Genomic DNA, 26,878 nt, shown 5'->3' with positions numbered 1-26,878 from the left:
AATCGATAGAGAAACTTTGCGACATTGTTTCATAAAAAATTTGGAGTCCAACTCCTCAATCCTGATGCTGCAGGGGATCTGACCAATCCACGCGGGCGAAGCTGCGGGCATCAGCTAGTTTCATAATAAAAATTAAGAAGATGATAATTTCTTGATATCTTCCTACTAGCATAATTTCGTAAGGTCGAGGGGTAACTACCCTCCCTCTAAGAACTACATTGTCGATATCTCGTCATGTGTGAAAGGGTGTTAAGTAAACATTGCAAATAATTATAAAGGCGATTGCATACGCGCGATATGCGAGACACATTCGAAATGTGCATTCATTTAAAATTTTGTATTTGTATGCAAAAAGTAGCTCGAATGCTTCAAATGAAGTTCATTCTTACGATTATCACTGACAGTGTTATGCTAATCCAAGGCAACGTGACACCGATATCAGATTATAGATGTTTGGGAAAGTTACTTATCTTGTTATAATATTGTAACGGTTTTTTTCTGTAGCATTTCGATCTAGGTATGTGTTCCCTCCCCAGTCGTGCTCTGAGGGACCGCGGGTATTAACAAATCAAAAACACACGGTTTGTTCTAAAAGGCCGGGCCGGTTTATTAAACCCAAGGACGAACACACGTTGATCAATATTTTACATGAGTATATATTCCTTACATAATCGACCAAGACCGCGACATATTGGTCGTACAGCGCCATCTATTATCTGGCTTGGTAAACAATATAATTGGTCTTGAACAGTATGTTTATTAAAGGAAGCGTATAAGACAGTAGGTAACGACAATGAGCACTTGGATAATATCAGTTTGATTTACTTATATAACTTTATACCTACTACTCTAGGTTTAGGTAGGTTGCCTTACCCCTGTACCTAATAAAATCAACTAATTAGTAACTTATCATACCTACTCGTATTTTAGGAAGACGAGAATTATTTTTCAATACTTAGGTAAATAGAAAGGACCTTTGATGCCAATCAATTAGTCTAAGTTGCTACTCGAAATATGCACATTGGATGTACCTACTTACTAGGGGAATAGATTATAGATGGCTCTACTAAAACCGAACCAGGGAGCACTAAAGATAGCATTAGCTAATATCATTAGGTAGCTGAGGTCAAAGAACGTAGTGTACCTATATAATATTTATCATTTTATGATATCGGCAGCCGTCTCACAGATCTCTTGATCTAACAATCTTCAATTAATAAAACACACGATTATAAAACGGCTCGCACTTAAGTAGGTATATAGTCGTAGAGGGATAGGTATAGGAAAATTTCATGAAAATTGCGCGAAAGTCGATAAAGCCACAAAAATACAGAATATTCCTGCTGAACAATACATATATAATTTAAATCTTTAAGACATTATTCCCTTGGAGATTATGCCTCTTTATAAGGTCACAATCATAATAATATCTTATACGCATAAAAATTAAAAAGAAAAGAAAATTGGAATCACTTTTCATAAAAAAATCCGTTTTTTAAATTGAATCGAAGAAGAATCATTCCTGAGCTTTAACTAACAAAGCGGATTTACCCATTTCCGAGTTAGACAGTTCGTCAAAATATACACCGCCTTCAGAACAAAGTAGTTTTAAACGCTCAGCTGTTAGCACAATACTCCACGTCGTCGCAACGCAATGCGATGCAAACAATGAACATCGACAAGTAAACACAGCATTGTGCTCGGCACATGAATAACGATATCTACTCCACCTCGCCGCGGGCACACCGCGCTTGGATTAGTGCGAACTTAATTTGCATGCCTTACAAAAAATTTGGCGGCATATAAACCAAGCATAAACCCTTCAATGTCATAACATAACACGGCTGCAGTATGTTTTATGCTATAGCTACTATTCTCACCCGACTGCGCCACGCAAAGGAGTGGTGTGTTCATACTATAGAGACTAAACGCATGGACTGACACATGTCGATCGTCGTCGTCGATGTTTCATAAGCAGAAACCAATGGGCGTAGAGTAAACAAGGATTGATCTAACTTCATATTCAGCTAAAGTTATTTTACTAGCATTTAGCCAAAGTTATTTTATTTGGCAAGTGAAATACGACCACACAAATTCGTCTTTGGCTTGGCAAATGGAGACTTAAACGCGACGGGTTGCTTTCCGATATCTCATGCCATTCTGAAATATTTACTGACTCAAACTTAACATTATCGTACGCATGATTTCACACTCATTGCATTCTTTTTGCATTTCGTATTTATATATCATGGGGAATGAGCAATGCGAGAGTTGCAATCGGACACGGCCGGTGAAACGAAGCTCACGGGAGGTCGCGAGTCCCGGCCAATTCGGACGCATGAAATAGTGCTGCGAGGGACCCTTATCTAAAATAAACATCTGAGCGCCAATGAAACATGTCTTCAATTATCATAAATCGGCGAGCGCTGACACCGGCCGACGAAAGCCGCGCCCGCGCCACTTGCGGAGGTGGTTGCGTTCACTCACATTCAAACAAATCAAACGAACTTAATGTTTGCTGTCTTTGGAGTATTTGTAATAGTTGTAAACGAATGACTACTACATACTGTGATCATTTAAGATTATTATCAAGTTATTGTACCTCCTACGTACGCAATACCCTAGCTACTTAGTCGCCCCAGCCAGATACGCATGCGGTATCCATAGTAGGTGTAGTACGGTCCATGCACCTTGCCTCTCTGGGTGCACATCATGTCTGTGTGGTCGTCAGACCAATAATTGCCCGTTTCATGAAGCGTTCGACTATATTTTCCATGTAATTTCGAAATGGTGGCATTTCATGAAATAGTCGTCACAACTGATCGTCATCGTTTGTCGATACCTGAACCACATGAGTAGATATTCCTATGGACTAGACCAGCACAAGAGTACAGTTATTTTGTTATAGAGATTAAAAAAAATTTTGTTTTCCTACGATTTTTGTATCAAGTGCCATGAAATAGATTCTGTTTATTTAATTTATCAACTAAAGAACACTACACACAGACATTATATTATTATGTTTCATATATTTGGCACTTTGGGCTTGTGCTTTGGGCAAAATTAATGGGGATACGGATCTGCCGTAACTGAATCAATATTATCTAATGGGACGTGAGGGCTGAGGAGAGGAACATACTTACCTAGGTACTCGTACTTAAACTAACTTACGGCTAAAATTAGTCAATATCCTATATTTGTGATTTGTCTTGGTATATTAATTTCGGTAAAATTCGGATAATCCACGTTCCCGCGGAATTTAGGAAAATCTAAATCCATACGGGCGAAGGCGCCGGCATCAGCTAGTTGAATGTAAATCTAAGTAACTATTAAAAACTTTAAGATTATCACATCTAAATTATCATTAACTGGTTTTTATTCAGGTTCAACACGTTCGAATGAAAAACGGAACCCTCATAGGATTCTCTTCAGGACCCTCAGGATCTGAGTTTTAAGGGTGTTAAGACTCTAAACTAATTAAAATAGACTTCAAGATTAGTATGATTTAATCCTGTTATTATTAACACCACAAAAGGAGACCACTGAGCAAGTCTCCCGCATGCACCATGGTTCAAGTCTCCTGCACATACTCTATTAAAATGACATTAAATTTTCGTTACAGAAAAACAATAAATTAAATCAAATTAATATTAAGAACACATTAAACTGCAATACAATAGTAATACACAATACGTACTTATCTACCTCAATAAACACGGTCGTAATCTAAAAACTACTTACTAAGATTAGTAAAATTTACTACGCAATCAAAGAACACGTCCAACCTGATAGCTTAACAAACCAGCCATCGTGCAAAGTGTGCTTGTTGTTTTGACGTCATTAGCACGAAATTTAAGTTGAGTTTTTAAACTCTCCTACCTGGGCAAGTCTCCCGGATTTTCCCTATATATATAGGTACCTACTTATTCTTCATACGAAACCCTCTTCCCGCGAGCTCAACTCGCACTTGCCTGGTTTTATACACTTTCCCTTAACATGGGCGTCTTGCCTGGGCCTTCCCTATCTTGCAGAGCTCTGAAGATTTTCGAAGATGGAAGATCAACTTCCTCTACCTAGGCTAAGTACGTTGAGGAATTTCATCTTCCATCGCACAGGTAGGTAAGTAGGTAGTCGGGTATAACTAAGCATTGCAATAGTTTTTTAAATGTAATTTAGAGGTTACATAATAAAGGGTCACCGGTCAGTGTAAATTGCAGTCGGTTTAGCTTTTTTTAATCCTGTTAGATATCTATTGTATTTTACTGAATAAGCCAAGTATTGTAGGTATCTGACTGTAGCAAAGGAGTCAGTATATTTTATTTATTGCCCAATATTTATAAAATTATACAGATTTTATTACATGTGGGTGTAATTAACGAAAATTGTACTAAATAGAGCCCCATTAAGTAAATTTTGAAATACTATCTATCATTTGAAACCAATTTATAAAGTAATTTAGATGAAGTTTCATAAATCAAGCTATTTGAAGTCAGAGATTATAATATTATAAATTGGCAGCATGTAGAGCGACAAATGCAGTCTACGGTCTCCGACATTGCGCGCGCTCGGCGAGGTCGGTCGTGGAAATAGCGGCGCGCGCGCATTGTCGGTGTCGCCAATCACACCCGTCTCGTCTCCCCTCCGCAGGGCCGGCGGAGCAGCCAAGGCGGCCAATGGCGCGCACGGGGCGGAGCTGGGCGAGCTCTCAGGCCTGCTCCACGCGGGCCTCGTGAAGCGCGAGCCCGAGGACCTGAGCCGCAAGGTGGTCGACGAGCCCGAGCCGCACGCGCTCAAGCCGCCGCGACACAAGGTGCGTCACACGTCCGCACGCCGCCGTCGCGCGCGCACGCACTCACACACTTTCCTTACCGGTTATCCATGTATTGTTTATCGCTAGCATACGATGTGCCGAGCGTCCCGCTCGAGTCACACTGACCGCGCCCGCCCGCGCCCTAGCACGGCCGGCCAGCGCTGCCCGCCCGGTGCACGTCCGCTTAGGTGATCCGAAGGACCCTCCGACGTATCAGGATTATATGTACTCGTATCGTGACTGTGTTGTAATAGAAAGAACGTAGTGTACGTGAAGCGGTGGTTGTGTCTCGACGCGGCATGTACGCGTCGACTTTGCGAAGCGGACAATTGTCGTGGGAGAGCGCGTGTAACAGACGCGTGTGTCCGCAGGTGGCGGTCGGCGAGCCCGGCGAAGCGGCGTCGCCGTCTCCGGCGCCGTCCCGGGCCTCCTCCGCCGGCTCGCTCCTGCCGGACGCGGCAATGTACGCGGCGCAAATGTTCGCGCCGCCCGGCACCCCCAGTCCGACGCCGTACGGCGACCAGTACTCGCGCCAGACGACGGCTTTCGCCGGCGAGCCCTACTACCGGGAGTACTTCGTCGGCGAAGGCTACCAGCAGAGAGCCGCACCGCCCTACAGCGACACCGAGTCGGCGTCCGCGTCGGCTTTCGGCGATCGATACTCGGCGCCCCGGTACCACAGCAAGAGCGTAATCGCGGCCGCAGGACTCACCGTGGACTTGCCCTCGCCGGACAGCGGCATCGGCGCGGACGCCGTCACGCCGCGCGACCACACCGCCGTGCAGCAGGTCGGTGCTACGAGAGACGAGGGCGCGGGCGGGCGGGATCCTACACACACATTACACTCTACATCTTTACTTTGACATCACTATGATGTTGCATTTAGATTTAATTAGATTAGTTGAGCTGGCGGGAATATTGTCACATACATTACAGGCAATGTAAACTGGGGTGGTTTTGATATTTTACACATTTTACCTCAAACAATTACAAAACAATAGTGTTCAAAAGCAAATCTCAGTTACAACGCACCTGGATTTTCCCCGAAAGTTTTGTTATGCATTAGCTATTTATAATACGAATACAGTGACGAAAGCCCTCCTGCGCTCTTCATCTCTTAATTTTATCTTTATAGTTGTTTAATATAATGAAGATGCTTGTTGACACTTAGGTACGAAGTGTCCATGATGAATATCTTGTCTTACCTTACGATTATAATATACTTACTTATATTTAATTTCTAATATTATGACTTTCATTGACTAATTTTACTCGTACTTAAGTAGGTAGGTAGGTAGGTATGTCTCAAAAAACTATTTTGTCTAATAAATGATTAAGTTAATTTGCCTTGAAGAATTGAAGGTCTGATTTGTAAATCATACATTTGATGTTGCCAGAGATAAACTTAAAACTTGGACTGAAAATGATGATAAAAAAAAAACCTAAATTACCGTCAAATATGAATCATGATTATACAATATGTGTAGGTATTTTAGTAACACACTATTATTTTAATAACCTTGGCTAATATTAAGCTAATTAGATTCTTTTAATTTTATTCATAATATCCTATTAAGTGTTTTGAGTAGCTATTAGACTAAGTTATGAATAACCATTGATATTAGATAAAAATTGCAGTAATTACATAATTAATTACTATTGTAGTATCTTTGTACAACAGTCGTGACGCAACGTCACCCCGGTACTTAATGCTGCACGTATAGAAACGGTTGGCATTAGTCGTAAACTTAAAGGCTAACAAATGCTAACATATTTAAAATAACAAATTGACATGACTCCTGTATAATCAAGCTGCAAACTAAGTGGGTCTGAAGGACTTGTCATTCCTAGGTGTGGCGCTCACGAGCCGGCCACTGTGTCAATCTAATTATTTTATCTATCATTGTGTCGCAAACAAAGTTACATATCTTAGAGCACTGTGTAATTGGACAGTTAGTGGCGTCGATTCAGATGTTTTTCTCTAAACTACATTTAGAGTATTCGCATCTTTTTCTTTTAAATATTACTAAAAAGGGACTAAAAATGTATTTTAAAAAGACTAAATTTTAGTGCACTAAACAAATTTAAAAAATAGGCTCACGGCTGACGCCTAAAGTCACGAAGTTTGACAGTTAGATTATGTATAGTACGCGACAGGCTGAGATGGCAATCGGGGTGTAAGGGGGGGGGCGCCCCGCACACCCTTGCGTCCCTGCGGATGTGCGAAGTGGCCCCACCCCGATGGCCATTTTGACCTGTCGCGTACTAATATACCTACTCGTATATTTAGGTAATAGGTACAATAATAGGTCTAGAATCAAATGGTCACTAGGATGGCTTTAACGCTTTAGTAGGTATAACCTAGGAACCTGGGTATAATAGATAGGTATGATAAAGCTGAAATTCATGAAGTGCAAGTAGGTACCTACTTATACAAAATTTGCTTTTCATATTCTGTGAAAATTTCGCGACAGCTATGAAATTGGTATGTAAAAAATACGTATTTCTTTAAATAAATTAATTATTTGCACTGGAAAAACTTCGGTCGTTAGTATATTTATCACTTTGTCATCTATGGGCAAAACACGCAAAGCTACGTGTTCTGGTAAAACCCATCCAAGGCTGTATTTGAATCATCTTGAACCATGAACTCTGATTATAGTAGATACTTACTAATTTAAACCCTGTAACTCTTGCGCCAACTCTACGCACAATACATAGGTATCTACCCTCAGTATACCAAAAATCTTTACCAGGAAAGATCTGGGAACCCACCGCATTATTATTCCAAGAAAACTGGAGTGTGATATTGTGATGTGATGCATTATGTGATTAATGGAAAGGGGTCACAACCCTCAGCAATGAGGAATACAAGGCACAATATCATACTAAGTATTTAGTTTTATACAACCTTTAATTAATCATAACCAGACCCCGTTATCTCGTCGCATTCACAGACCGCAAAACAGCCCTGGGGTAGGTAAGGGTCAAGATGGCTTACTTTTTAAACTTTAGGAAAATTAAGATAAGAAATAATATGAAAATCGACATGTTGTTTAGTGTAAATTTACCAAAAAAGTAGGAATGGCAATGTAGGAAAATAGAAGAATATCTTATGTTAAAACTTTAAAGCCTTACGCTTTATTAAAAATGGCAATATTTTTGTTACTCAGCATCTTGAATATTTAGGTAGGTATGTAGGTAGGTAACTAATTGTACGTCATAGATTTCGTCATAGAGATGTTTTAGAATATATATATGTATGTATTTAAAAAATATCTCGTTATATTGATACAGCTAAGTAGATAGGTATGTTTATAACATGAACTACCAAAAAGTATTTTCCGAAAATAATCTAATGAATTAAGATACCTACTCATTTAAAATCTGCTAAACAATTTACATATATTAGAGGCAATTTAAACTTTAATTTATGTTTTTAAGTATTATAAAAATCTTATGACAACACTTAAAAAGGTTCCACATCCATCAAAATAACAGTTCTGTTGATACTTACAGTTTTGGTTTTTTTTTTTAAATCCGATTGGCGATACATATGTATATATCTATTTTATATTATGTAGATCTAAGATAAACTTTATTGGCCAAATAAACAATATTGGAATATTTTATAGGTACTAGATACCCTAACGTAGATGGTTACAATATTTGCATATGTATACCTACCTTACCTGTATTTTATATTATCTCCTGGTTAATCTACTTATACCGACCTAAGTTTCCCTTTTTACATTTCATTCAGTCAGTTAGTAAGTATACTTCCTTAATCATATATAAAAAAAGTCCTGACTCACTCACTGACTGACTCATCAACGTAAAGGCCTACCCTTGGTCCTAGTAAAATGTTGCATAGAGATTTCCTTTATAATGCAGACAAGAAATGAGGCCGGATTTTTTCAAAATTCCCACGGGATAGGGAATAAAGAGGATTTATATCTTCGTCGAGCGAAGCCGCGGACGGCCGCTTAATATAACATAGTAAAATGTCTGAATTTCGTAGTCTCTTTGTTCTATTCTTTACATATTCAAAGTAAGTCTTATTGGAATATCGTTAAACAAGGTAAGGTACGTACAGCCACAACAATTAAGTAGGTATATCAATGTACTTATTCAGATTTTGGAAACAAGTTTTAAGTATTATTTGATACTAGAAGCTGCCCGTAACTTCATCTACGTGGATTTAAGTTTTTAAAAATTGCAAGAGATCTCTTTGTTTTTCCGAAATTGGATGCAATCTGTCTCTGTACCACATCAAAATCGGTAAAACGGATCGGGTGTGAAAAGCCAGCAGGCAAAGAAACACACTTTTTCATTTATAATATTAATAAATAATATGTTTAATTTTATATTTTGGTTAAATTGTTAAAATATACATAAAAAAAAATATTTTCCTAATTCAAAAACCCATAATATTATACCTTTATAATATGTGAAAAGTATCTATCCATTTTATGTTTACCTATTCTTGAAACATCTCAGCGCTATAATAATATTCGACATTATTAATTATGCATACAATTATAGTTTTTATAGCGAATATATTATGCATAATGTACCTAATACATAGTCGATTATGAAAACTTTGATCCCTTGACTTCCTAATTTTTTGTTGTTGGTCAATTAGGATAATTATCACACGAAATTCAGAATCACTTAGTGCTATGTGTGGCTCCTCGAACAAATAAATAAATAATAATAATCAAATCATTTTAATAAATCATTTTAAAATTTTATCAAAAATCATAATAAATTATAGCATAGGTAGGTATAGTATGTACGGTAATACCTATTCATATTTCTGTGTATCTACAATTTATGATAGGTACATACCTATAGGTAGGTACTCTACTACATAGGTACCTACTTATAATAATTAAATTATATTTAACTAAATATTAAATTTAACAAAATTACGAGTGTACCCATAAGTACCTATTTATCGTGGCCAGATCGTATTATTGCCCATTTCATGAAACACTTGACTATTTTATGAAATGGTGGCATTCCATTAAATATTCAACAAACAATGACCATATCGTTCGTTGTCGATTTGGCCGCCAACGTTTGGCAATCAAAACTGCAGGGTGCCCATATTTTTTATATAAATAATACACAAGATTGATCGAATGTGGCCCAGAACAAAATCTAAGCACCCCGATTCCACGCAGTCTTGTCTGTCCTACAACTAGAGTGTTTTGTCTTTTCCTGAAGCTCGCGAAGGAGATCCTGAATAAAACTAGCCTAAGGGACCGAGTAGATAAAGCTGAATGAAGGGGCGACAAAGCGACTCGTCTGTTGTACCTATCCCATTTAAAATATCTTTCACCAGGATTGAATTTTATGATCTCGACCTCACCTAAATGTAACTTAGATGTGTCACATTTTTGAAACCACATATTTAATGCATGGCCACCCTTAGGTGGCCATCATTACTCATGTATGTTTGCCTCTATAATATAGGTATCATGAAATGGCCAAGCGTTTACTTGGCCATATCATGAAATAGCCGTGCGTTTAGTAGCCATATCGTTAACTGATTTTTGTCCATTGATTTGGTCAAACCATTGCATGATATGATCAAGAAAATTGTAATATTTCATGAAGTGTTACCATTTCATCAAATGGTCGACTACTTTAAAAGTATGATAACAATATGATCTGGTCACGAAATATCTATATCCCGGACCCATCCGCCCCGGCCGCGGCGTCCTTGTATCTAGTGCTTAAAGATTTTTCTTTTATGGCTAACTAGCAGACCACCACCCCAGCGAAGCAGGGGGGGAACAGCTGAACTGCTGAAAATCCTTTAAGGTGGAAATCCCAAAAATCCTAAAACATGAATTTATTTATTTTGAATCTAAAACTGAAATATTTACTGGTTTTTAATAAATCATAACTGGAAAATTTAGATAGGCTTTCATATAAACTTCATTCCCTTGGAGGTAGAACTGCCGAAAATCGTGTAACCCTTGTTTCTTTATTTTAAATTAAAAATCCAAACATCAGCTTTTATGGCTACCTACCTTCCTACTTATAATCTGAAAAATGACGAATTTTTATACATACTTTCTTTTCCTATTTAACTCCCTTAGCCCTTAATCCTTGAGTGCCTTTCTTATGAAAGTCAGTCAGAACAAGTCTTGACTGTGAACTGGCAAGCGGTATCTCAACTTTAACAATTGCTTTCCAAATATTAAAAAGTGAAATGGTCCAAAATTTGAGATATTGTAGGACATGTTGCCAGTTCACGGTCGATATAAATACATGGATGAGTAAGGGATAAGTATAAGAAAGGTCCATGTTATGATCCATACAGTCGTTCGAGTACACGGTAATCTGCCAGCAGCCCGTGGGCGAGGACGGGCGCGGCACCCCCGCGGCGCACCACTCGCCCGCGCAGCCCCGCACGAGGCCTTGGCACGACTTCGGCCGGCAAAATGACGCTGACAAGATACAGATCGCTAAATTGTAAGTATTTTGTATTCAAGTTTTAATAAATCCTTTTTTAGGGTTCCGTACCTCAAAAGGAAAAACGGAACCCTTATAGGAACACTTTGTTATCTATCTGTCTGTCTGTCTATCCGTCCGTCCGTCGTGTCTGTCAAGAAACCTATGTATGTAGGTATCTGAACAAACACAAAGACCAAAATCAAAGATGAGGAATCATTATTTCACTTCACTGAAAGAAAGCTGCCTACAGATTTGGCAACTTGATGTCCTGTCTTCCAGTCACAATCGAACTGACCAAATTGGCACATGTAGTAAATCGCCTATCAACTATGTAGTAAATCGATTGGATCCACTATGATAATAAATATTGTCATTTCCTGTTTACTGATTGCAATAATTTTTATTTATCAGCAGTGGCCAAAGTCCAACAAGTTGGCATGTCTGTAGGTAGCTCTACATTTTCGTAGATGCCTACGCAATCCGTAGACAAAATAGTACATGTTAACTTTGTTGGTGTTGTCAAATGTTATTTTTAAATGACCCCTTAGCACCTTAAGGCGACAATGGCCCATTTTTGAGTTATTGATCGTTTTGTTTTTTTTTAGAAAAACGCGGACTTGATTCTTTAAATATTAATTCATCTACCAGGAAAATTGGTACCTAACCAGTGTTGTACCTACATTAATTCTCTAGTATTAGGTATGAAGACATCCATCAAACTGGTAATCATTTTCTGACGTTGTTTTCTGAGTATCTTCCAGAGGCTTGCTTTCAAAAGCCCCATTATTTGAAAGAAAGCCCCCATTTGAAACCCCCCTTTGAAAGAAAGGTTGCAATTCGTTTCCTCAGCCGAGTTATTAATATTATCTATGATTCTTAAAGATGTGCCATTGACAAGTAAGCCAAAAATGATGTGTGAGCAAGATAACCTTGCGTAATACAGAATTATTGTTTGACTCTAGTTTAGTAGTAATTTTCCCCTTACCATAGCCATCTTCATGACCACACTTTACCAGAAATTAGTTCAGAAAGAAACAATTTCGAACGTTTTTTTGAAAAACGCAAAACGATCAGTCACTCTAAAACAGACCATTTGAGCCCAAAAGTTCACTCTGACAATGGTATTTAAGGGTCATTTGATAGCATTTAACTTTTTCCAGAACTTTTCAGTGGGATTACGACAATTTACCTGTATAATATTGACAACAATTGTATTTTTTGGGTGTATTAACCTATCTATTTTGTAGTAAAATAATCTATCTATTATTAGGTAAACGAAGACATTGTGTTTGAAAAAAATACACTTCACAGAATTTGATATATTTTTGCATTTGTCTGAACCAAGAATATAAATTGTTAGAAACGTACAGTCAACCAACATAATATCAACTTGTAGATGTAAACCGTGAATGGCCAGTGTAAATTGTAAAAATAATTTAATAACCGTTTACCTACACGCGTGACGCGCTCGTGTGAATAGACGAAAACAACCTACATCCCGTGCAACGATATTGACTTACCACTTTGCACCTTCAATCTGTGATAAAGTGGACCTTCTAAGAAAATACATTTTGACCCGAACACACACATTGTCAAACCATTACTTTGTTTACTAGTTACGTGAAACTTACGGCCAAGTACCTACTGAATCGTCTAGCATCACCATTGATTTTTAATTAGCACTAGATGATCCCCACGACTTTGTCTGCGTGGATCTACGTTTTTTAAATCCAGTGGGAACTTTTCGCATTCCCGGGATTAAAATTTGCCCATTTTGATTTCCGGGACGCAAGCTGCCTCTGTGCCTTTAATATAAATCGATTATACACATGGGCCTTTAAGAATCTCGTGGGAACTCTTCGATTTTTCAAGATAAAAAGTCCGTCTCCGAGATGCATACTCTGTACCAAATTTCATCTAAATCGGTTAAATTGTTGGACCGTGAAAAGCTAGTAGACAGACAGACAGACAGACACATTTTCGTATTTATAATATTAGTATGGATTACTATGGTTAAAGAAATCTGATTTATCAGAAATTGATGTTTACTTAATACGTTTATGCAGTTTAGAAAATTTAAATCGAGTGTCTTAAAATATCCATGAAAATACTGTAATACTCATAGACATACGATTTTTCGCTACGCTCAGTAATATTTATAGAATAATATAATTGCTCAAAACAATGTAGCGTAACATGACGTGACGTGCGGCGCGTTTCGTTATTCGTAGCGGTAGTGTGGTTTTAGTAAAAAAAAAGTTTTAGTATAAACGTTTTAGTAAAAAAAAAATACTAAATGCTGCTTGGAGTCTCCATAGTGCCATCATGTCTGCTTGAATTCCAAACAATTTCTTTTTGTGTGAGTAGGTAGGTATGTGAGGTGCTAAGTTGAACTTCGTGATTGTTGAATTCAACTGAAAGTGTATGTTAATTAATAATTTCCTATTTTTCCATAGCTAATTGACTTGTTACAATGTAATTTTGGTTGTGCGTTCTGAAGCTTTTATAGTTATTATTAGTTAACCAAAATAGTTCTCCAAATTAACATTACCTATAGGACTTAAGAATCATTAGGAGGAGTTTATTCGTAGTGCACTCCAAACAAATGTAGCTTGACTCTCATTTGAGTATTAACATACAGATAGGTACAGATATTAGTTTCCAGAACATGTCTACAAAATTTCATTGGGTTCGATTCGTTAATATTTAAAAGAGAGCCAAATTACGTTTGTATGGAGCGAGTGACGGAGAAACCGCAGACCGAATCAAAAAGTACTATTTAATTATTCTATGAAAACTATTTACAACACTCCATATTAAGTCACTAAATGCTTTCTAGATTCCAACATGACTCATTTATACATTATATAAGTATATAACACTTAGCAGTGCTACTATTAACTTTTAGTGTTTAATTAATAATTAATTAACGCCGCAGGTACCGAGAAATCCATATTAATCGCTATTAGACATATTACTGCTTAATCAATGGTAATTTTGAATAGTGTGCATGCTTTTAATTTCCGGATTCCATACTTTGTTTCATTTGAATATCTAGTATTTATCTAAGTACTAAGTTTTATATTTTATATAATATTGAATCTATTATGAAAATAGTTACTTTGAAATACATTACGTGTAATAATGTAAACTTATTACCTATAGTGCAAAAACTTTCCTGCTATTGAAAAAATATTAGCGCACTATGATTTATTGTAATAAGGAATCTAGTAATGAACGCATTGCACGCACCTTGTTAGGTAACTGTTGAATAATGAAAATCTATTTTATTTCCATGCCGCATTATGCCTGCTCGGATAACATAAGAAACGTAAGTAACGCAGTATGTTAAGGATTTATTTTAAAATATTGAAATCGTCTGTTACTGATGCTGTTTATTCCACGTGGATTTAGGTTTTTAAAAATCTCGTGGAAATTCCTTGATTTTCTGGGGGATAGAATAGGTAGACTATGTTAAATTCCAGGTTTTTAACTAAGTATAAATCCATCATCCATGCAAAAATCCGTTGCTTGTTGCAGCGTGAATAAAGGACTAACAAACATACTTACACATTTACAATAAGCATAGTGATATTTTCGAGTATAAAATCTAAGGAAGATACTGTTGGATTTATAGCTTTTATTACCAATTAGCCGATGCCCGCGACTTCGCCCGCGTGGTTTTTCGTAATCCCGTGGGAACTCTTTGATTTTCCGGGATAAAAAATACCCTATGTGCTAATCCAGGGTATTATCTATCTCCATCCAAATTTCAGCCAAATCCATCCGGTAGTTTTTGCGTGAAGGAGTAACAAAAATACACACACAAACACACAAACTTTCGCCTTTATAACATTAGTGTGATGAAATGTAAACTACGTACGTATTTGAAGATCAAATGCTTGTATCAAATTTGCTGTGTTAATTATTAAACACACACGTCAAGATCAAGTCAAAACCAAGCCGCAAAATTTAACAAAACAAATAATTTAAATCTTGAGGACAAACAAGGTAAACTTTTATTCAACAAATCGTTATACGAACCGTTTGGGTCGACGCGGCGGAAACACTCGTCAACATGATAAGTGCATTAGCATTATTATCACGATAATTACTTGCTTGCATTTGGCCCGAAAAACTGTCGCTTGTGTCTTATTTTACGTTCCTCGGCGATACGAGCCCGTTCCTATTCGATTAACCTGCGCTCGGCTTCTAGCACACAACAGTTACGCTTACATTTAGTGAGTTTGTACTATTACTTACCGACCATTTAGTTAAAGGCTCAGTCCGTGGATGCCCTCGATACACACTTTATTTTCATCTCGATGTTTAACAGGAATGAGCTTTTTAAAGGCAGTAACTTAATCAACTAATGTATGCACAGCTGATTACCACTCGGTAGAGCTGTCTAATTGCTGGAATGGGGTCTTTACATTACTAGGCCCACTGAAATGGACATAAAATATAAGTAGGTAAGTACACTGGAAAAGCTCTACCATACAAAATGAAAGTTGTTTTTTGCGCCGACTCGAAGCGCCCTTCACCGAATGTGTTTTTTTTTCTCTCGTCTGGCTTTACAAAGATTAGCCAATTTCAAGTTTGTAGTTATTTACAAGTTAGGGAAACTATATAAGTATGGACCTCGTCTGTGCCGGCGCTCGCCGACACACGTGCGCCACCCCTTTAAGACACAAAATTCGGCTACTTTAAAAAAAAAAAACACTCCAAAAAGGCAGAGCACGCGCGCCAGCAAACACCAACACAGACGAACCCACCGAACGTACTTATTGGGATTTAAAATTGACATATTGTCTCAAAAGGTTCATGTTGACACTATGTTGACAGATGTCTTATCACTAATATTTAGTTTTGATTATGACCGTATTATAACTCTTGCTGCTATCAGTACCAAAATGGCGAAATCAAGTAGTTTCGAAAACAGGTCGGTAATCGCAAGTCCAGCATACTTGTATTAGTAGAGGTCAGTGACTAGGCCCGTTTTTCATTTCTGTATCTTTAGCTTAAACGTAAATATCTAGAAAAGGTTGATATCTGCATTATAAATGCGGTGTAAGTATCCGTTGGCCTTAATCTATCGAGTACTTCGTATACTTGTTCATGACAGATTCTAAGTGCAAAATTTAATGCAAGGCATTATACCCAGTTGGATTGCTGCTTGCACGCGATCTGAACATCTGTCCATATTATTCCGAAGAATTAATTATATCAGATATTCCTATTACATTGCTCTGCTAGAAGTACAAAATAGGTACGATAGTGTTCTGCTTATAGCTACGTACAATTTTTTTATATTTTCTTCTTCTTTATAGAATCTTATAAAATTTTCTTCGAATAGTCGAACAAATAGTTGACCGAGCGAGTCTCTCTGGTCAGCGGGGTTGTTCGCCAACAAAGTGATCATCCCTAAATGAAAGCCATTTAACTCATTTGACATTGGTTGGTTCTACATTGCTGCTTCAACAAACGATATAAAAGTAATATTTCGTAGCAAACCTTCAATGGATTAGAAATAAATGTCAAATAAGCTCTGTGAAATGATCCCCGCATTAGTGAATCACCCGACTGACTGGTCCAAACACTAGCCTTTTAAATTTACGATAGGTACGATAGGTAGTAATTTTAGTGATCGATCTTCATTCCATAAATAACTGCAAAAACACTGGGTCAAAGGTTATGGATTGTATTAATATTTCAAGTATTGAGCATCATGTGATCAAATCTAAGTTATTAATTTACGTAAATTTAATTATAGTCAATAAATAATTTTAAACTTTATAGTTTAAAGTTATTTATTAATGATTAATGAATTGTAAAATATTTGTGTCTAATAAACAATTTTATCGCTGTTGATTACAAGAGTATTTATAATTCATAAACATTTAAAGGTACTTGAATAATACCTGGGTTAGGTATACTCTATTGAACAAGCACAAGTTGATTCCCAATCAATAGCTCTATGTCAAGCTATGTTCCTTTATTTTGCCACGGTTATAGGTATATCTACTTATATAGACGTGAGCGATTGCCGTGTAAGTATAGCAAGTACGCTTGCATTGCTACGGCTATTAAAATGGAAATTATTTACTAGAACATTAGTTGTAAGAATAATTATTATTGTACATCTTGAATGCAATGGTAGTGATGCTGCGTGTCTTCCGTCGGCGTAGAGTCCGCAATCAGCCAGCCATTATAGATCCTAGGATTCTCATTAACAGGGCTCTCTCCGTCACTCGTTTCATACAATCGTAGTTCCGATTTCATTTGAATATCAAGCAACCAAAGTCCATGAAATTTTGCAGACATATTCTAGAAACTAATATCTGTGTCTGTGGTGTTTTAGATTTTTCTAAAAATATGTAGTTTTAAAATTACAGGGGCTCAAAGATTTGTATAAAAATTTTTTAAGACCGCGTAACTTTGAAACCGAATATTTTAACAGAAATCTGGAAAACCACAGACATAGATATTAGTTTCTAGAATATGTCTGCAAAATTTCATGGACTTTGGTTGCTTAGTATTCAAATGAAATTGGAACTACGATTGTATGAAACGAGTGACGGAGAGAGCCCTCTTAACTACTGTCGCTGCAGTTGACGTTATGACTGCAAATAGCTGCATTGACTAGTATAGAATTTAAAGAAAGCTAATTCCAAAAAATGCCATAATAGCAGCGGTCACTACCATCTAAACATCTAATGTGTAGCTATTGCCTCTGTAAATACGTATTTTTATGTTTACGTAAAATTTTAGAGCTAAGGTCATTAGGTACTATAATTTGTAAGTTATTTAAATAAACGGTCGTCTTTTAAAAATGATTCAAAAATACATAATGATTTAATAAGAAAAAAATATTGCATTAAATGCACGTGACTCGCAAGAGAATGCAATCGCAAAAATAAGAAATAAGTAGGTAATAACACTAGGTTTTTTTTTGATTTTGAAATTTAATGTAATATCAAAACTTTTTTCATAATAATTTTTTATTTATTAATTTCGAAGTATGTAGTTGTAGTACTTATCAATAATTTGAATTTCATAATATTTTATTATTTATAACTTAAAACAATTTCCAATACAATACAAAAAACCAAAATATAAGTTCTGTTATCCTAGTATCGGCATTTAGAGCTATTCAGCATCATCAGCATGCCCATCTGGCATCTTAAAGTTTTTACCCGTCCGAAAATCGCCCAACGCGCCTAAAGAAGTTTTCACTTCAATAAGACTTGTAATAAGAGTTTTCTTTCTAAACTTACCTGATACTTGCATATAAAATTTGATAAAGAAAGGTATTATTTCACTTTGTAAAACAGAAGAGATAAGATAAGAACACCATTAAAGAAGTATGCGATACAAAATATATATTTTAGTCTTACGGTTCTCTGCACTGAACGTTTCATCAGTCTTGGCATTCGTGTCAGGCGCACAATGGTCCCTCAATTTACATCAACGATTGATACGATGGACGTGCACGCACTTTCCTCCCTATATAGTGGCTTAACAATTTATTTTCCTTTAAATTATAATAGTGTTTCAAGACCGAAACTTAAACGTATGTTAATATATTTACAGTAATAATTGCTAACATATCGAACTAAAATAAACACAAGTACCTACAAACTGACGGTGTTGTGAGTTTCGACAGTGCATTAACCTTATTAAGGTACTTATTTTAAACTTACATAACTTTAAAAAGTTTGTCTCTCAATCGAGAATATATTGTAGCAGGTATCGCGACTGCACAGGTATTAATAAATCATTTATGTATTACATAAATATTTAGTCAAGAAAAGTCGAAAGATTTAACTACTGTCTATTCATAATATGTACATCACAAGTGGATAATGTTTTCCTAATTCAATATATTCAGTTAATCGACTATTTGAATATGTCCCTTTAACAAGGTGTGCGTAGCGCGAAAGCTCGGTCAGTAATAGTATTGTAAGTATAGAGGGGTAGATTATGCGCATCTAATTTGGCGGAGCGGCGCAGACTCCGCGGGACGTCTCTCGTCGCAGAGACTCTTATCGGCATGCGTTTTTATTGCCAGCACTTTGTTGTTCGCGTTCCGAGGCTTTTTGCGCACTCATCAATTTCCGCGCCTCACCGATTGATTTATTCATGAAAGCCCTTTCGTCTTCACGCAGGAAGTGACTTTTTCGGATGCTGCGCTGCTGAAATTTGTAATGAAGCTCATTCGAAAACAATACGTTGTTTATTATTGAGTACGTTCGGATCGTATTTTCCCAGGTGATAAAATATATACTTGTTTCTTTTTAAAAGAAAAACCAACACTGCAATAAAAATGTTGTAGGTATATAATAGCATACGAAAGGGACAGCGGATGTCCTGTATATGATGGGGACTCATTTTAACCTCCTCCGTAGCTGTTCATCTAATTATTTGTTTTTGCGCAGATGTTTTTAGCATCACTGTACCATTTGACATAAAGTGTTTGAAAGAGACTTGCCTTACCTAGGCTAAGATAAATTATTAAAAAAAAAAAAATCTGTTAACTAATGCCCGAGATACAACAAAGTATAAACAATCTCTGTCAACAAAGTCTTAAAACACGTTTGAAAGAAAATTTTCACAGATTTTACTGCTTACATCGTAGGATATCGGTTAAAATGTTCCATAATAATACTAAAAAATGTTGTTTACTTAACATATAACCTACCTAAGCGTTTGGTAGGTATAGGTATACCTTATCTAATAAAGAAAATCAGAATTGTTGAAATGACAATACAAAGTCACGTCACAAATGGAAATTGCATTTGGAATAACTTGGAGAGAATCAGATAGGCGAGAACCGCAGCGACCGATCCGTCAATGTCCGCTTGCGTTTGCATTACACGCCTTTATCTGCCCCTGCTCGCTTCAAATCGCTAACATCAGCACGGCTGTTCACCAAATTGTTTTCAATAAGCTTTAGGAAATGATTCAGCTGCAATTCAAGAATTGTGTCGAACCTAAGTCGCTATCTACATTCCGCGGAAAGATTTATCGTGGATTAAAATTTGTGTCGATTTATGGCTTTTTATCGTGTTACATAAGTAAACGGCCTCGGGTAAAGGCGTGGTACAATAGAGTGCTCCGATAGTGACGTTTGCCGTTTCCTGGAGCGGTGGTATCAGCGAGGGTGCGTGGAACGCGCGGCGTGGGCCGAGATCGGCGGCGACAAGGCGGAGAGGCGCGCCTGAGCCTTGTCGCCGTGTCGCAAGCCTCACGCGCGTGGCCGCTAACGACCTGAAGCACGCAATGCATGCAACTAAATTAGCGGGGTTTTCCTTCCGTTGATCCCACGCGCAGGAAATCACGAGAAAACGCAGTTTTTCATTGCGCACTACGAACTGGATTTCCACGCCTTTATGTAACTACGCCTTTATGTGACAGGCTTTACTGGCCGCGCAATTAAGATTTCCACTTTTTGCGCACTTTTATTACTATACTTCATGGAAACTTTATTGTCGAGAGCATGTATCTTTAGATAAGTATCACAAAGAAGAAATCGCGTATTTTCTAGATGGTTTCAAAACAAGATTACTGAGCAGTTTGTTTGAAAGTGTATATAATGCCGAAAAATAAAGAAAATGTTGCAATGAGTCTCCTACCAAATTACTCAACAGCATCTTGAAATAACAGCGAGAACTGCACGATAATAACGTTTTCTATTGTTCAAATAAAATATTTGTTTTGTAAAAAATAGTTGAAGCTTTTTATTAATATTTTTGTGTTTCCTGCAGATTTTCACCTTACGGATTCAAGTACCACCTCGAGACAGCGAGCAGTAGTTCCCAAAGGCGCGAAGATGACCGCATTACTTATATCAATAAGGGCCAGTTCTACGGCATTACGCTAGAGTACATCCACGATCCTGACAAACCACTTAAGAATCAAACTGTAAAGGTAAGTCAACATCCGGATAGTAGGTAAAAGGCACACGTGTCAGTGTTAGATAAATGTTATTTTCAATCACAGGTACAGTGCGGTACGTAATAATGGTACCTACTGCCTAATACCAAAAATAAATAGGTACAGAAGAACGGCTCCAACTGAACTTTGTGCATAGGTACACTCGAACGGCGAACGTAATAATTCTAACAATATTCCGTCAAAACTCATATTCAGGAATTTCAATTAAAACATTTAATATATCGTGAGTGATTTCCATTTTAAGTATAGAATGTACATCGACTAAATATGTGAGTATAGCCGGTACATTCTATAACTAAAAGTTATACCTACATTTACTTCTAACTAGATGATGCCCGCGACTTCGTGGGAACTCTTTGATTTCCCGGGATGAAAGTATGGTTATGCTACTTACTGCTTAGTTATGTTACGTTCGTTACGTTCATTTCAGTAAACTCGTACGTGTACCTAATATTAACTCTTAAATTTTCTTTATTCGATTTAGGCTTGTGTAAGCTCTTAGTCATACGAAAGCCATTATATAACATGACAAGATTACAAAAATTCAACTGAGAAAACAATATAAAATTACAATTTTGAAACAAAAATTAAATAAAGTAATAATTTGAAAATATACAAATGTGATTAAATCACAATATTATTCGTAGATGTTTTTTGTTCGGAATATTTTGAACTACCATTAACGAATATTAGTCACTGCCATTAAATCACTTAGAATCTTCATATTTTTGCATAATTTTAACACATTTACATTATTAATATATTTAAAAAACCTCAATTTCAATTACTTATAGGTATAAATTCATTGAATAATAAATCTTTATGATATCACATAAAATTATGACACTGTGGTCCTCCAATAGAAAACAGCATCTAGAGTCTAGATAAAAAGCCAATATTATTACCCGTTTACGCAACGCAAAGGAGTTGTGTTCATCAGTAGGTATAATTATGTTTATTTTTTTATGTGGCGCTATTCGGACCAAACGCGCGAACCTTTTTTAATGATTTTTGCATTAATTCCCGATGTGCCAATCTTGCAAGTGCTTCTATAAATGTCAAATTAATGAAAAATAGTATGGTGTCCACAAAACGTTCAAAACGCTGGACTGGAAAGGATGATTTAACATAAATGGCGAGTATGTAATACTAGATGATCTAGTCGTAATACCAGAGATTAAGAACTATTTGATTTTCTGGGTTAAAGAGAAGCCTATATACGTAGACGAGATGCAAGCTATCTCTGTACCAAATATACGATAGCCGTGACTTCGTGCACGTGGAATCAGGGTTTGTAAAACATCTCATGAGAATACAGAACAGAAAACAGAGATGGCTTCCATCCTATATTCAAACTATTTCTGTACCAAAATTCGTTCAAATTGGTTAAACGGGTGGGCCATGAAAAGTTAGCAGATAAACAGACAATTCGCATTAGTAATATTTCGAAGTACTTAAGACTTTACTTTAATCAGAAAAATAATTACTTATTTATAATAGATGTGCAGGTAGAAGGCATTAGTAGATATTTGATTTACTGTGCCATGCAGTTAACGGTTAGCGGCCGGATGTTTGCCGGACCTTAGAAAGCTTCACGCACTTTAGAAGCATCTGTGGTACTACACACACACGGACGTCTGATAACGTCTCTATTTAGTTTGTAGGTATTTAACTGTAACAATAAAGTAGGGGAGAGTGGGGCTACAAGTGCCGATTTTCAAACAGACTTGGATATCATGAGATAATATTACTAGAAACGATTTAAGTGAATAGTTCGATCATAAAATAATTATTATTTACATTTACAATCAATGTGAAGGTAGACGACATTAGTAGATATTTGATTTACTGCGGCATGCTGTTAACGGTTAGCGGCCGGATGTTTGCCGGACCTTAGAAAGCTTCACGCACTTTAGAGGCATCTGTGGTAGGTACTACACACACATGGACGGGTCGTAACACTCGTAACGTCTCTATTTAGTTTGTATATGACAGTAATCACACTAATATTATAAAGGCGAAAGTTTGTATGTGTGTGTGTGTGTGTGTGTGTGTGTGTGTCTGTGTATGTTTGTTACTCTTTCACGCAATAACTACTAAATGGATTTGGTTGAAATTTGGAATGGAGATAGATAATATCCTGGATTAGCACATAAGCTACTTTTTATCCCGGAAAATCAATGAACTCCTACGGGATTTTAAAAAACCGAAATCCACGCGGGCGAAGCTGCGGGCATCTTCTAGTATAAAGTATACTTGATTTATTGCGAATTAACGTAATTAACATTAATTTAATACTTAGTTACTCTGAGCTATTCATTAGATATTTGAATGAAGCTTCACTAATAAAAAGCTTATCGAGGTTTAGTTAAGTGAGCTGATTATGAGGTAGGCATCACACAACATAGTCAGATAAATAGATAGAACAATTTTCATATTATGTATGTATTATTCCACCATAACTTCTGAATGAAACAAAAGATGTGTGGTGTATCATTAGAATTATAAATGCGAGTTGAACTCGCGTGGAGAGTGTTCAGTATATTGAATAATATGTAAGTTTGTATGCACAACATTGTCGATTTACCATGTTAAGACCACAGACTTCTTATAGGTTTTACTGTCACACTAATATTATAAAGGCGAAAGTTTGTATGTGTGTGTGTGTGTGTGTGTGTGTGTGTGTGTGTGTGTGTGTGTGTGTGTGTGTGTGTGTGTGTTTGTTACTCCTTCACGCAAAAACTACTGGACGTATTTGGCTGAAATTTGGAATGGAGATAGATAATATCCTGAATTAGCACATAGGCTACTTTTTGTCCCGGAAAATCAAAGAGTTCCCACGGGATTTTGAAAAACCTAAATCCACGCGGGCGAAGTCGCGGGCATCGACTAGTAATCTATAAATAAAGAATTGTTTGAAAAGCCTTTTCAATTTTCTAATTCCCACCAATAACGTTCCCCATTTTCAAAATTCATTTAATTATTCATTTATTACAACGTTCGTATTTGGGTCACAAAAATTTATATGTGTATGTTTCAACTTCATCGATCTAGCAGATTCGGTGCAAATTGGCTGTGACAAATGGACAGATATACATACAAATGATCCTATAAGGGTTTCATTTTTTTTATCCGGACGTACGGAACCCTAAAAAGTACACTTTATAGTGTTTTTGCTCCCTCTGATCTGACCACAGAAGCATCGTGTCGGTTTCATTGTGCCCGGTTCCTGGGTAAAGTTTCATGTTCACGGCCTTCGAAACACTCACTTTCGTCATATCTTTTTTTAAATTACATAGCTTTATACAACAGACCACATGATCTGATTACATTTAACTTATAAGGAAATCGGTTATAAAATACTTGTATGTAATTAAGTTTATACCACTGAAATAATTTTTAATATGTATTTTTAAATAGGTAAGGTTTTTTGGGCACTGTCGAGAGCTCTCAGTTCACACGCACATAATTTAGAGAAGCTAGCTAATAAAACGGTCTTTTTTTAAAATTATATATACTTTTAAGTAAAATACTTTTTCCTTTTTGGCCCACTGAATTCAAATCTGATCCCATTTCTACGCTAAACGGATTAAACCTGTACTGAATCCAAAGTTTATGATTTCGATCATTGTACACTTGAGCGCCCACCCTTCATTTCCATCATCAGGCTCTTCTCGTTGTATTTTTAAAAAGTACTCTTGAAAACAAAACAATAATAATTGTCCTGCCTTAAATACCATCAGAGATTTCCAATGTCCACCTCCCACCTCCCGTCATCAAAATGGTACCAAAATAATCTATTGTAATTTTTCACACGTGTTTTCACTTATCAACTTAATCAAATAAAACCAAGTAGCTGAAAATACAGTTATCAATTTCGACGGTAGGTGAAAAATAATAAAAACTTTTAATGATAAAATACCCTTACCCAATAGTAATTGTGCAATCCATTCACCATTAATATAATTTTAACCACTATAAAAATCTGCATATTCAGAATTGTTATTATTTGTTAGTTAATGCAGTATAAAAAAATTAAATTGAGTGTCTTAAAATATTATATCCATAAAAATAGCAATAATTGGTTAAACTATTGTTAGAGTAAGTAAGTTAGGTAGGTACCTACACGTAACGCGCGGTATTCATAACTTTTTTTATAGCGTAGTTACCTGATTAGTTTATTTCCACACATTAAAATTTAAAAAACAAACAAATTTTGACAACATTGCTTTTATATTAATTTAATGATTTTCCGAAAAACCAATCTCTACCAAATTTCTTCAAAGTCGGCTAATGGACTGTGAAAAGGTGCCAGTCAGACAGTCAGACACACTTTCGCATTGATAATATTAGTATGGACAAAACAGTACCATGATTTAGGTCAGCGGTTTTAAGAAATTCCTATGGGATCTTTAAAAAACATAAATCCGTAGGGACGAAGTCGCTGGAATAAATAAGCTAGTACCTACCTAATAATATAATTGGCATCGTAAACATGACACAACTAGCGTGATAGAATACTGTTATTAAATATCCTATGAGAAAATGATTATCTAAAGACAACAATAGATCATCATAAATGAATATAGGTAGGTATACACATTTTTTTGTTGTGGAAATCGGAAATCCCCTTGCTTTATTACTTACCGACACTTCCGTGGAAAACGATATAAGTAATAAACAAAGAGTTGTAACAAAGAAATTAAATTAAAACGACATTTTTATATTGCATTTCTTGAAAAACCAGAATATAAACCCAGTTCAATCAGGTTAATCCTGTTTCGATAATCACAAATATACACGGCATTGTTACGACATGGAAATACCTAACTTCCCATCGGTGTTTATGTCAATTATACGAGAGCTTTAGATGCGTTTTTTTAATACCACATTACACGCAAATATAATTATTTATCATAAAACGCTATCTTGCTATTTACATTTCCTTCGCTCTTCCTTGTTAGAAGTAAAATGGAAACACACCTTATCTCTATTCAATGGGCTTAGATCGGAATAATCAGAAATACAATGCGACATACGTTTGAAGTTATTATTAAGGCCGTAAGTGGGCCGCGAGTCCGGCGCAGGCGCGGGCGCATTCAATACCACTCCGATAGATATAGAGCGCTTATCTCGCCGCAATCGAGTCCGCATTGTATGGCCGCGCCCGATAATTAAGACGACGCTTTTGACATTCACCATATAGGAACACAATAACCGCCGCGGGAGCCCGCTGTCCGCTGCTGGCCCTGCCTCCCCGGATAATATCGCTCGCTATAAACAATAACCTCACTGTATTATGATAAAATAATTTCAATGCAGCAAACATCGTGTTTCCTTAACGAGCTGTTCAATGAGAAAAGAAAAGCTTAGCCACATTCCTATGTATATTATGCACTTCGGCTACGCAAACGTATCATTATAAGTATTATAACCTACAAGGTTTGTTACATTATGAGAATTTATTCGCGCATAAACACGCAAATAACTTAATTGCCATCCATTAAGTAACCCATATACTAGTATTATAAATGCAAAGGTGTGTGTGTCTGCTAGCCTTTCGCGGTCCATCCATTTAACCAATTTTGGTGCAGAGACAGCTTGCATCCACTTGAAAGACGCGGGCATCATTAGCTATTT

At 36.6% G+C, this 26,878-nt stretch overlaps 1 protein-coding gene across 3 annotated transcripts in view; it reads left to right on the top strand.

Moving 5' to 3' along the window:
* LOC123872554 (protein grainyhead) overlaps window positions 1–26,878 on the top strand; it is a 152,572-nt gene that overhangs the window by 95,556 nt on the left and 30,138 nt on the right. For 2 of the 3 annotated variants that reach the window (XM_045916894.1, XM_045916886.1), the window contains exons 4-7: window positions 4,648–4,810; window positions 5,182–5,598; window positions 11,148–11,299; window positions 21,049–21,211. In XM_045916894.1, coding sequence (XP_045772850.1) covers window positions 4,648–4,810; window positions 5,182–5,598; window positions 11,148–11,299; window positions 21,049–21,211 — 895 coding nt within the window. The remainder of the gene's footprint in view (window positions 1–4,647; window positions 4,811–5,181; window positions 5,599–11,147; window positions 11,300–21,048; window positions 21,212–26,878) is intronic. The other variant, XM_045916902.1, reaches the window with a different exon arrangement.

This window comes from Maniola jurtina, chromosome 2, assembly GCF_905333055.1.
Source record: "Maniola jurtina chromosome 2, ilManJurt1.1, whole genome shotgun sequence".
Taxonomy (NCBI): Eukaryota; Metazoa; Arthropoda; class Insecta; order Lepidoptera; family Nymphalidae; genus Maniola; species Maniola jurtina.
This window is presented reverse-complemented; position numbering and strand designations above follow the sequence as displayed.